The sequence below is a fragment of the Macrobrachium rosenbergii genome, chromosome 55 (assembly GCF_040412425.1).
Source record: "Macrobrachium rosenbergii isolate ZJJX-2024 chromosome 55, ASM4041242v1, whole genome shotgun sequence".
Lineage (NCBI taxonomy): Eukaryota > Metazoa > Arthropoda > Malacostraca > Decapoda > Palaemonidae > Macrobrachium > Macrobrachium rosenbergii.
This window is the reverse complement of record NC_089795.1, coordinates 89,322,383-89,334,721: the sequence shown is the minus strand read 5'-3', so window position 1 is coordinate 89,334,721 and position 12,339 is coordinate 89,322,383. Positions and strand designations below refer to the sequence as shown.

General features: G+C 35.0%; 1 protein-coding gene across 31 annotated transcripts in view; it reads right to left on the bottom strand.

Annotated features, from left to right (window-relative positions):
- The window catches only part of kst (spectrin beta chain, non-erythrocytic 5 kst), a 347,413-nt gene that overhangs the window by 30,824 nt on the left and 304,250 nt on the right, over positions 1-12,339 (bottom strand). For all 31 annotated transcript variants that reach the window (XR_010852212.1, XR_010852213.1, XR_010852214.1 and 28 more), the window contains 17 exons: positions 11,517-12,030; positions 11,253-11,384; positions 10,857-10,991; positions 8,501-8,915; positions 7,161-7,294; positions 6,796-7,052; positions 6,476-6,662; positions 5,571-5,771; positions 5,076-5,306; positions 4,633-4,947; positions 4,234-4,314; positions 3,527-3,688; positions 2,975-3,165; positions 2,337-2,625; positions 1,881-2,063; positions 1,599-1,721; positions 894-1,033 (listed from right to left, as the gene is read on the bottom strand). Coding sequence is in view for 27 of the 31 variants with exons in the window: in XM_067099400.1 (XP_066955501.1) it covers positions 894-1,033; positions 1,599-1,721; positions 1,881-2,063; positions 2,337-2,625; positions 2,975-3,165; positions 3,527-3,688; positions 4,234-4,314; positions 4,633-4,947; positions 5,076-5,306; positions 5,571-5,771; positions 6,476-6,662; positions 6,796-7,052; positions 7,161-7,294; positions 8,501-8,915; positions 10,857-10,991; positions 11,253-11,384; positions 11,517-12,030 (3,690 nt within the window). In the remaining 4 variants the exon portion in view is untranslated. The remainder of the gene's footprint in view (positions 1-893; positions 1,034-1,598; positions 1,722-1,880; positions 2,064-2,336; positions 2,626-2,974; positions 3,166-3,526; positions 3,689-4,233; positions 4,315-4,632; positions 4,948-5,075; positions 5,307-5,570; positions 5,772-6,475; positions 6,663-6,795; positions 7,053-7,160; positions 7,295-8,500; positions 8,916-10,856; positions 10,992-11,252; positions 11,385-11,516; positions 12,031-12,339) is intronic.

Here is a 12,339-nt window from a genome sequence, read left to right as displayed (position 1 = left end):
AATGTAGATACAAGGTCCATTATCTTCCTATCAACAAAAAAGTAAAGAATTTAGAAAAACCATTATTGTTATAAACACAAGCCATGGCAGATGGAAGCAGACATTTTTACTGCCAGAGGTGCACAAATCAGGCAAAAAATTCTACAGAATTCACTTTAAGAAGTCAAATCATGCAAAATCTAAAAGTAAATATTGGACTTCTTGGAAGGTGTAAGACAGCAAAGCAATCGAAGCTTTACCTTGAATCCTTGAAAACCACAAAGGGGAGTTTATCTTGAAATGACTGTCCTTGTACTACAGAAGTCTTTTCATTCTTAAACTCAACTAGGGATAGAATGTGAGCAGTATTCATTCAAAGAACTACAACAAAACTCGACGAGACCTTCCGTACTTTCAAAAGAGGTTGTTACTTCTATTAAATGTGAAATGCTGATTACTGGTAGGATAAACAATCAAGTACTGTGTCTTCAACAGCACACCTAATTATCAACTTTCAATTTGCAAGTAACTTATGTAGCACTTTAGCATGTCTGGACTACAGTCTCAGTAACTTAATTTAGATGTTAATCCTCTGTAATAAATTTTCTTTTAGTCAACAATCATTGCATATAAGTAATTCATATACCAATTTTCCCATTTTTCTACTTCCTATCGTGAATTTGTTAATACTGAAGGTCTAACTATGCTACATCTAGGTAACTGTAAACCAATTAAATATGAAAATTATTACACCAGCTGATAAAAATGGCATGGTGCTCATTTCCATCATGAATCACTTGCTACAGATTATTATGCTACTCACTATTCTATACCATCACCATTCAGGAGGTTTAATGAAATGTCTTCCTCATCAAAACCAACAAATTATACAACAGATCCATTTCCATTCCTACCTTGAGTGAGGATCCTGGTCTCTGGGTGTTACGGGTGACTTGTTGTATTCACCATTTATCGAGAGCCTTACGCGTTCCATGTCCTCCTTAGTGAATTTGATCTCCTGGGTCCTGCGTCGTTCATCCTCTCTCCGACGTTCCTAAACATATTGACCTTAATTTTGAGTAGCAACTTGAGAGCGTTTACAATCAAACACCGATTTAATAGTTGCTACGTGAATTTCAAATTGTGACGAATTTTAAAAAATTAAACATGCTTGGCTCTGTACAACAGCAACAACAGCACAAGAACAATAATGCTTTAGCAACAGCTGTTCTTATTACAATATTAAAATTATGATGTTACAGTCAATGCTGATTGAAACTGAAAAAATTGACTTCATTCCCCAAGGTCATTCACATCAGTGCTTCAAAAAACCTGTCATTTATCAGTTCTAGGAAAATGATAATGAAAATCCCAATTAATGAAAAAGATGAAACACTAATTTACCAAAATCTCACATCTCTTATATACATGGAAATTAAATATAATAAAAATAACTAAATCTATCAAATATTGTTCAAATGGATCAAAATAATAGTATATCTCAAACGGTAATCAAATAAACCTCTACTTAAATTAGAACACTGGCATTGTCCATTTCCCTGTAAACAGTAACTACCAGCATCTGAAATGCGTGGCACAGTGGATACAAAGTTACGTACATCTGTAATCCGCTGTACTTCTTTCCTCTTCATATTCTCCATGCGTTCTTGTTCCTTCCTTGCCATTTCAGCCTTCCTAGCGTCCTCCTCTCGTTTCTTCTGGTTCTGGAAGTCGTCTTCAATCTGACAGGTGGAGAAACATTTGGCAAATCAACTTGTTCTTAATATAAGAAAATGAAGTTTTTTTCATCTCTGCACCCATCAACGTACAGTGTTTCTTGACTCATTTAATATCTTTATTACTGTATATTTTTTATAACCATCTAAAGGCACAAGACCTACCATGGTAAACCTTTTAATGGGATCCAGTTTATCCTTCTGTGCATCTATGGCCTTAAGGAAGTCATCATGACGACGTATCAGCTCTTCAACCTCAATTATCGAGTCTCCCATTTGGTCATCCTTGACAATACCCTCTCGAGACTCAATCCAAGATTCAAACACCTGGGTGTCTCTTAGGAATACCTGTTATGAAATTATACATAAATTATAACTATGAATTACAGGACTCGGATATACCAATGCACTCACAAACAAGCATGGCTCCCATAAAGTTTTTAATAACCTCCTGATTTGTATCATTTTATAAATCATATAACAATGAATCCACAAACATGCTTTACTCTTATAGTCTCCTATAGGGTCATTCAATTAAGCAACAGTACCACATTACACAGATGTGTGGTAATTATTCAAATCCTTGTAAGCAGTTTCAAAATATAATACAAAGAAACTTACTCTCAAATCAAGGTTTCTTTCGTATATCACAAATCTTGTCTCCCATGAATCCAATACCATTTTTCTGCGCTCTTCAAGAGTGGCAATTTTGTCAGCTATTTCCTCTCCCATAAAATGTCCTTGATCAATCAAAGCATTGCCAGCAGCACTGAATTTTTCAAATGCATCTGCTCTTGAATCAATCTCAGTTTTGTATTCTTTATGACGAGAAATAAGAGCCTCAGATCCAGGAACATCCTTTGGTAAATCAGGAGCTGTGACCTTAGCAAGAATTTCATTCAACCAAGCCCTAAGGAGGAAACATTAATTAAAAATTAGTAAATATGAATATTTCTTTTCAAGTAAACAGAGTAAAACCGGCTATATTATTAAAGCCACTTAGACATCAGTGCAGCTGAGGATCAACGGAACACTGAAATGAATCTTTAGTATCACCTAGTTTGCAAAGCAGGGGACACTAAAGGTGGTGAGCCCCCAAAGGACTGTCAACTCAGAAAAGACAAAAACAGGGCACAAGATGGGAGTGTGAGGAGAAAACTTCCAGCATCTAGCATAAAATAAGACAAAATCTGCAGGAAAAGTTCATGATGATAAATATGTTATATACTAAAATGAAAGGAATGAAAAACAATACTCACATCAGTTCTCTGTAATCGTCAAAGTACGACTGTAATTTCTCTGCCTGATATAATTTGTCCTTTCTTTGGGCTGATTTGTCTAGCAGATCATTCCATGCTTCAACAGTCTCTTCATGTTTGACTGATATATGTTCTCTGGCATCTGGGAAAAGTTCTGCTAATCGCTTGGCTTCTTCAACAACAGACTCAACCTAAATCAAAGTAAAAATTACACTCAAATATTTTACACCATTTAAAAAAAATATCTACAAGTATGTACTATGAATTATTTCCAAACACTGCAATCCATGCCTATTATAAAACTTTGTAAAGACCTAAATTATAAAAAAATCTAGACATTTTTCCCACCTTTAGTCCAGATCTTTGAGGGCTTAATTTATTATTATTAGTGTTCTAGTTTGACAAGTTACAACTCTGTATACAACTCTGTAAAATCTTTGCCATTGCTGACTCTGATAAAACTAGCTAAAGGGGTTTACTTCCAAGATATTACATTTGCTTTTGACTGACATTAGACAAAATTTACTATTAGGACACCATAAAAAATATTACCTGTTCTTTGACTGCAGCCAAGTCTCGCTCAAATCCTTGATGCCTTCTTGCTAAGCCCTGAATGGTTTCCAAATCATGACCATAGTCCTCTGAGGAAATGAATGCATCCTTTTCAGCAATCCAACTGATCGTTTCGTCTGCATTGCGATCAAACACGTGAACCTGGAAAAAAAAAAAAGTTTGGTACCACAAAATTACTTGACATAAAAATAATATGCTTACATAATGTCTTTCACTCATTCTCTTACTTTGAACCATTAGAGAAAATCCTTTTTTTACTGAATTGACAACTAAACAGTATTAATGTATATACAATGCTCCCTCAACTAGTGACATAATAGTCTCCAAAACAATAAGAGATCTTCTGTACTGTTTAAGTTTAAAAAGAGTCTCAATAGGTCTTTTCTATTTTATGGACTTATTAATAATATAGAAACAGTGATATTACTTTATATAAACAAAGCATACAATAATGAAAAGAAAGCAAAACAGAACTTATCAAATTTTAAGACAACAGAAAAAAGGGCCATAAGTAAGGGAAAATATATTTAATACTAAATTATACAAATACAGTGAAGGGTACACAATGAAGAGAAGGGAAGAATCCACCAAAACTTCCACGAATATATGCAAACATAGACTTATGGCCAAAACACGTAGCTCTCTTCTCAAAAGAAATATGACAAACCCGGGCAGCAATAACATACCTGTTTTGCACCAGCAAGTGCTTCTTGTCTAGCACTAGCCAACTCCTTAAGATCATCCCATAACTGCTGCAGTTCGTCAACCTGAAAAGAAAATTTTGCAATTCAGACCTTGAATCAGAATAATTTCCTATTTCATAATGTAGTGCTAATATACCCAACAAAAGAGAATCATTAATGATTAACTTTTGAACATTACCAGCATCAAAAATAAACATCAAAATATTTCAAACATTAAAATGGTAGCGCTTTCAAGTATGAAACATTTAAAATTGTTCAGTCTTAAAAGCAATATCTGTAAATTCATACACTGGAATACAAAATCTCAGTCACATTATCACAAAATTCCAACTCCAGCAATTGTATAGTTAAAACATTTCCCAAGCAATGATAAAAACTAACCTTTTCTTGTATCCGCTCTGGCTCAGGGTGTTTTCCTTCAATGAGTACTTTGGCTTTTTTCTTGATGACAATCACCTTTTCTTCATTCACAGTCAGAGAACTGTGGAAAGACTCAAACTTCTGAATCAGAATTTCAACGTGCTCTACATCTCGACCATAATCTTCGCTGGCTGCTATAACCATCTGCTCGTTCAACCACTCGCCTACTTCTTCCGCCTCTCGAAGGAATCTATAAAGCACTAAGCTTTCTTCGAGCCTTTTGCTTCTTTTTTCTCGCAAAGCTTTCAGTTCACCATACTGCTGGTTGACTGCATCCTGAAATCATTCGCAAAATCCCAAATGTTACAAGCGAAATTTTAAAACTTCAACTTTTAATTTGCAAGTATGGCAGACATTTTTGATGCATCAAGCATACGACTTCTATTGTGAGAATATAAACATACCATCTTTTTGGTTATCTTTTCACTGTCGAAGTGCATCCTCTCTGTGAGCTTTGTACAAAGGCCGGACAGTTTGTCAACTGTAGCCTTGAAGCTCTCGAGGTCTCTGGCAACATTATCAGTTTTCTTCTGAAGAGTTGCAACTGATGTCTCATCTTTCCCGTAATCATGTGTTACCAACAACGGCCTCTTTTCCCGCATCCATGTCTCTGCCTCGCTTGCTTCACTATAGAACTAAAAAGGAAAAAACTGTTAAGTTGTCTCTCAACAATGAAAAACATTGAAAATTGCCAAAAAATTATCAACGCTGCCTGAGCACAGTTGATATAGTTTAATCAGATACAGCTGTAAGCATTATGATACAGGAAATGACAATATACTTTCTGATGTAAAGTAAAGGCAGTCATAAATAGTATATTCATAACTAAATCTGTATAAAAGAATATAAAAATAACTAAATCTGTATAAAAGAATATAAAACTATGTTACTGATCTTACCATCTGTGATTCAACAGCATCCAAGAGTCTCAGCCTTCGGACACTAGCAGTATCTTTTAGCTGGGTAAGCTTAGATAACAGCAACTTAATTTTGGTTTCTATTTCACTCATGGCAAAGTGACCGGAGCGAATCATCTGCTGTGATCTACTATTAACACTGTTGATAACTGGTTCGTGCGACTGGATCTCTGCTTCCAAAGCCTGAAATGAAACAACAGAAGACCTCAAAATTTTAAACAGAGCCAGCACAGATACTGTTAGTAATATAGTATCCAAGAAATCCTCACTGAAAAAAACCGGTTTCCAAGCCATTATTAATGAAATTTTAGTTCATCATGTAAATGGATAATATCAATAACTCTTCATAGACTGCAAAAAATAAGGATTTCAACATATCAAATATATGTTTTTCATAGTATGTTGCATATTCTAAGAAAAATATGATAAACTTTTACAATGACTTAATACTGTACAGAGCTAAAATGATCTTGGCACATGTGAAACATTTCAGCACGTTCTTAAACGTAAAAGACACAGCCCTGCATAAAATACAACATTCCTTGGAATTTAAGACTACAGTATTCAGCTGTACTGGTTAGCTGCCACTGATATAACTATGGTTTCATGCAAAACTTGGCATTTTGCAAATATGAAGCATCATAGATTCCAATTCTTTGTCCATGGTTTTTAAATTATGTTTTCACACAGCATCTAACTGTATACAGGGCAAACCAGATGTATGATGTTAAATAGTAAAGATGATCACAGAATAAAGATGATCAAATAATCAACTCTCATGAGGGCTACGTAATTCAAGGTTGAAGACCCAGCCCAGATATAACAAAAGTTTACAGCAGTACCAACTTTTCTCTTTTACACATGTAAATGTGGTCACTCTGCTTTACCTGATGTTTCTTTTGAAGGTTTTGAACTGCTGTAAGTGATGAGCCCAAATCCTGACTGGAAGCCAGTGGCTCCTTCTCCGCCACCCACTGTAACTCGTCCTCAATATCTCGTAACAACTGCTGAAGCAGCAGGGCATCCTGAAGGTTTTCATGTCTGATGTGTACTGGTTCAAGCAAGGAGTTGTGTCTGTTAAATAAAAAAATAAATATTTAAGAAATATGCTTAGCTACAACTGAAAATGCAAAATTTCATCAAAAACTCACTGCAGAGTATGAAAAAATGTCCTCTTATTAATTTGAAAAATTCAGATCATGCTTACCTTTTGGTGATCAGTTCAACTCTCTCAGTGATTTCTTCGCTCATGAAATGATTTGCAGCTGCAAATGACTGTGCTACCTCTCTTGCTTGGTCTACTTCGCTCTGATGTGCAGTGATATCCGCTTCTAGTTGTTGATGTTTCTTCAGCAACATCTGAACAGACGTTAGGTCCCGACCATGATCTTCAGACTGAAGTTGGTTTTCAACGTCGTCCATCCACGACTCAAGATCGTCCAGTGTCCGGTTGAATAGCAAGGCCTGAAATTAAATGAAATAAAATAATGTCCAAAAATAACAACCAGGCAATTAAATTTTCACACCAAGGATATGCAGTTTAGGAATGGACAAAGAATCATAATTACTGACCTGATATGCTTCATTCAATCTTTCCTTCTTGAGCTGAGATGAGTCCTGAAGCTGCTTCCACAGAGAATCCAAACCATCAAGCCGTGCCTGAATTTCTTGCTCAGCATAATGACCGTCAGTAATAAGGGCTTCACCTGCAACATTATACATATATCCATTAAACAATCTATGCTCAGACCTAAATTTCCAAAATTAACATGAGAAACAACATAGTGTAGCTATTTGTTTCATTTTGTAACCTTCCTACAAGGGGACAGTTAATGCAACTATTTTGTTTTTGGTGTATAAACTGAATACAGGCAGTCCCCGGTTAATGGCGATCCAGTTTTATGGCACTTGTCTAGTGACGAAAATCACCGATTTCCGCTTATTGGAGCTGATAATGGGGTATTGGCACCAATACATACCTAACAGAGGTGCCGATAACCGAAAATCGGTGCTTTTCAGCGCCGATAAGCCCCGAAAATCATCGATTTTCGATTATCATCACACCCTCAGAACGGAACCCCGCTGATAACTGGGGACTGCCTGTAAACTAAAAAGGATGAAACTACAAAAGGATATGACAAATTAGGAATAGGACACAAGGTTAAGGAATGGGGACCATAAAGTTATTGTCCTTTACTAGTTTGATGCTGTCATTCCTATATCTTCAAGTATAGATAAAATACGAACCAAAATGTTTATTTCAGGGCCTTTGTAATATGAATCACATTGTTATCCATTAATGACCCTTCTTTTATCATATGTTGATCTTACCTCCATTTATTATCTTTGTGCAAAGGCGAAACCCTACAAGGAAAGGTCAAGATCTTGGGTAAAGCTGAACCCTACAGTACAACCTGGTCTTAAGTCCATGTCTGCATGCATTTAATATTTCCTTAACTTTTCTATCTCTTGGGTAAATGATACTTATCACATTTGGTTCTTCATGAATGTTATACTTTCTTGTCTTCCTTCCTTTCCTAGCACTTCAAATATTTTCCTTGGCACTTTCTCTATATCATGTAACTCAAAAGTAGGAAAATGTATATTCACACTCAGTCAGTCTAATTCACAAATTCCTGATAGTTTTCATTTAATGTATAGTAATGTACTGTATGTGAAGATTAATGGCCTGAAAATTTCTATTCCCATAGTAAATATCATCAATATAAATTACTTTCACAAAACAACTAGGTCATAATGCTAGACTTTCATAAGATTTGTCTGGAGGATTTATTATTAAATGTCAACAAGGAAGAAAGAGATGCAATTGGGGCCAAAGGGACACTGCATTAAACCTTTCTAAGAGTCCAATGTATACCACCTAAAGAAAACTGTAAGCAGTACAAACTTACCCTCCTGTGTAACTGAAGTTACACGACCAGAATTTGCCAAGACCTCCGCTTCAAAGGCCCCGTGTTTCTGAATCTTTGATTGGAGGTTGGTTGGGTCACGATAGTTTTCATCACAGGCAACCTGAAGTTTCTCTGATATCCATCCTTCCACTTCATAAATGTTTCGGAGGAACTGCTGCAAGGATTTGGACTCGGCCAACTTTTGGCTTCTTAGTTTGGCTGTTTCCTTCAGATTATCTCTCTTTCTTGTCACTACTCTCAAGCGCTGGCGGATTCCGTCGCTGTCGTAATGGTCTTTCTTGAGTAAGTCCTTGGCAAAGATCTCTAACTGTTCTATCTTATTGCCTTGCGCCTCGAAAGTCTTCTCAAAGTTTTCATGTTTCTTAATCAAGGCCTCAACAGATGCCATAGAATCCTAAGACAACAAAAAATATATTAATACTAGTTCAATTACTTATTATAGTTTGTAGTCATAAAATAATTAAAATAGAAAAACAAAAGGATCCATTACATGAAAGTGATTTTAAAATCCAATGCAAACCAGATTATACGGTACAGTATAAACAATTTTAACAAAGTTCAGAGCAGATGAACTTTTTAATATGGTATTTATTATGGTTGGTCCATATGGTTGAATAAAAGTAGCAATTAAAACATTTCATGTCAGACTCCATGAAAGCAAAATAAAAATGTCCTTCGTCAACTTTTTTTCAACTGCAAATCAATAAACTACACTTAAATACCTATAATCATACAGTACTCACTTCATATATGCTTCCTATATTCTGCAGCATGTTTGTAAGACAAAGCAAATGAAATGAAACTTTTTTTTCTCTCTCTCTTCATGACATCAAAACAAAAAACTATGCATCAGCATAAATTTAAAATATAATGAAAATAAATCTGCTTTCATTCTACATGAAAATTATCGTTCTAAACATGCAACGTGCAAGCAAAGACCTAAAAAGTTTAGCACGGCATTTCCCATACTTCAAAAAGCAGATAACTAATTATCCATAAAATTGAAAAGCAAACTTTTAATGCCAAACTGTTCTTCAACAGAAGGTTTGTTCTCTGTACAACATTATTATATATAAATATCTCATACAGAAACTCAAGATTTCTACCATCTCTACTTTGCAAAGCAGCAGCTACTTCATTAGGAAAAAATTAAGCAAACTGATGTTTATAAATCATTCATTAAGAATATTAATTTAAGCAAAATTCCACCCTTCATGGACAGTGGCTTTTATAGCATAACTCAAACACACAAAGCTTTCTTAACCTTATGTATTGAATGTTTATGACTTTTACAGTCGAGATTGTACTTTACACTTTCCTGTACATTGCATAAAGTTTTGAATACAGCGTGATGCAAAAATAGGCATATAAACACTCATTACTTATCTTGTTCTTTTCTGTACACACATCATCTATTCTATATAATTTTGATTTTGAGAAATGGCTATCTTTATCCTTTCATTTATATTGGTTGTATTACGTTCCATTTTAAAAAATACATCGGAAATAACGTACTATACTGTACTATGTTACTAAGCACTTCATAATTCATATCAAAGTAATAACTAAATTATCAAGGAACATCAATTTTGAATGGTTACAGCATTTATGCAACCATAATTCCTGCAATGACGACCAAATTTAAGGTGAAAGACATATTTTACGGTGTCTACAATTTTTAAGTACATACCTGCAAAGGTCCTGAAACTTTAATCATTAAAACCTAATTTTGCAAAAATGAATGTTGCAAATATTTGGAAATCAAATTTCTTATGAAATGTGAATAAGTTCTTTTTTAATGACAAATTACAGTAGAATAAGAAATAGGAAGGGTAAATTTATATGAAAAGTCTTTGTTTATAGCCTAATGAGTTCAGCATATACCCTCAACATGCCTAGATATAAATCTGACCTGGCTACTAGTTTTGTAACTCTGAAATAACATTTGGAATTTGGAATACTGGATCATTTGGAATTAAGGATATGTACACCATTTCTAATAAATTTCACTTTACATGACAATTTAAAAGTAAATATACAACACATTCTAACTTCCAAGACAGCATTAAAGATTTCTATTAACTCAATCCAGTAAGACCTCTTTCACAGCAATACTGAATTCAAAATTTCTGCAATGTATCCCATTACTCATTCCTTTCTCCTCTTCAGCCATACTGTACATTTACATTCCGCAAACCACTTTCAATGTGAAAGTGTAAAAGAATGTTTACAATGAAGGATGCTCACAAAACTGCTATATCAAATTTCAGTCTACATAAATAAAGACGACAGTGAAAATATCTGAGTGAAATAAAGTTGAAAGATAAGATCTTACCCCTAAGTCATCATTGTTCAAAAAGGCTTCTTTGCTTGCCAGCCAAGAGTTAGCCTGCTCTGTCATCTCCAAGAAGATCTGCAGCTGGTGGGCTTGTGATAAGACTTTCTGTCTCTCGGACCAACAAGTGTTGACCTGTGTAAAAAAATGTTTCAACTTTAAAGCACTTCTTGCAGAAATACATCTAAAAATACAATCCTAATTCATATTAAAAACAGTCCATGAATGGTAGCCTTTAATTTGTATACAAAAATCCTTGTTCAACTGAAGGAATATTAATCTTGCATACATGTAATCACACAGATTACAATTTACACCTACCTCCATGCCATTAAAGATAAGCTGCATATTTATTACAAACTTTGTCTGAAGATCAGAAATAGAAAATATACGTACCTTGCCTTCAACTTCTGCTAATGTATCCAAATTCTGCTGTATGCTTTCTTTTGCAAAATGGTCATCTGCTATGAGCTTTCTACCAAACTCTTTCAATGCCTTAAATGTTTCACTTCTGCCATCAATTTCTCCCTGAAAATATAAGATCACCGTGCAGGATTTACCAAGATACTACGTACCATAAATTCAAAACACACGTTTTTAGAAATTTCAAGATAAAGATAAATGCCAAAGGGGAAAATTAATCTCAATTTCTGTACTAACCTTCTTCTCCTGATGACTTTGCAGTAGCATCTCAGCCTCTGCAGTATTGCTTGGTAATGGAGATGCATTCATACGATTGATAATATCCTCACCCCATTTTTCCAGCTCTCGCAGATCAGCTTGGAATTTGTGAAGTGTGTAAGAGAACGACAACTTTTCCTTACGGTTGAAAGATCCCTCACACAGCTTCGTCCAGGCATCTAGAACCTCAGCTTGCTTCTTACGAATGGGTTCCTTCATATCTGGGTATTTTCTGGACAAGCTTTGGGCATCTTTCTCATGTTCTTTAATTTTCTTCTCAATCGCAGACATGTCTCTGATTATTGTCTCCTGTTTACGCTGCAAGGTTTCGACCTGGGGAAGATCTTTGCCAGTGTCTTCATTGGCTAATATGACAGCCTTTTCACTGATACGATCTTTAGTGTCGTCGACGTCACGGTTGAAAGCATGAATTTCCAAGGCTCCTGCTAAATCTGATCTATAACGATCAATAGCTCCTTTCAAGGCTTGCCACCTGGAACCAAAACAGAAGTAATTAGTTGCCAAGATTTCTTAAAGAGGATACCACTAATGATGAAGATGCAAACAAACAGGAAAATTTCTATCAATGCTAATTAGTCATAGAGAGTAACAATCTCATAAAGAACTTTGCATAGTATTTCATAAGAAAAACATTTAAGTAAAACTTTTTAATACAGAAATGCTACCAAAATAGACATGAAGAAAAAACTGACAATTACAATGAATTACCCCATCCATGTCATCCAATACCAACAGCTATCATTACGATTAAAGTAGTGCAGACTCTAGCATCAAATCAAAT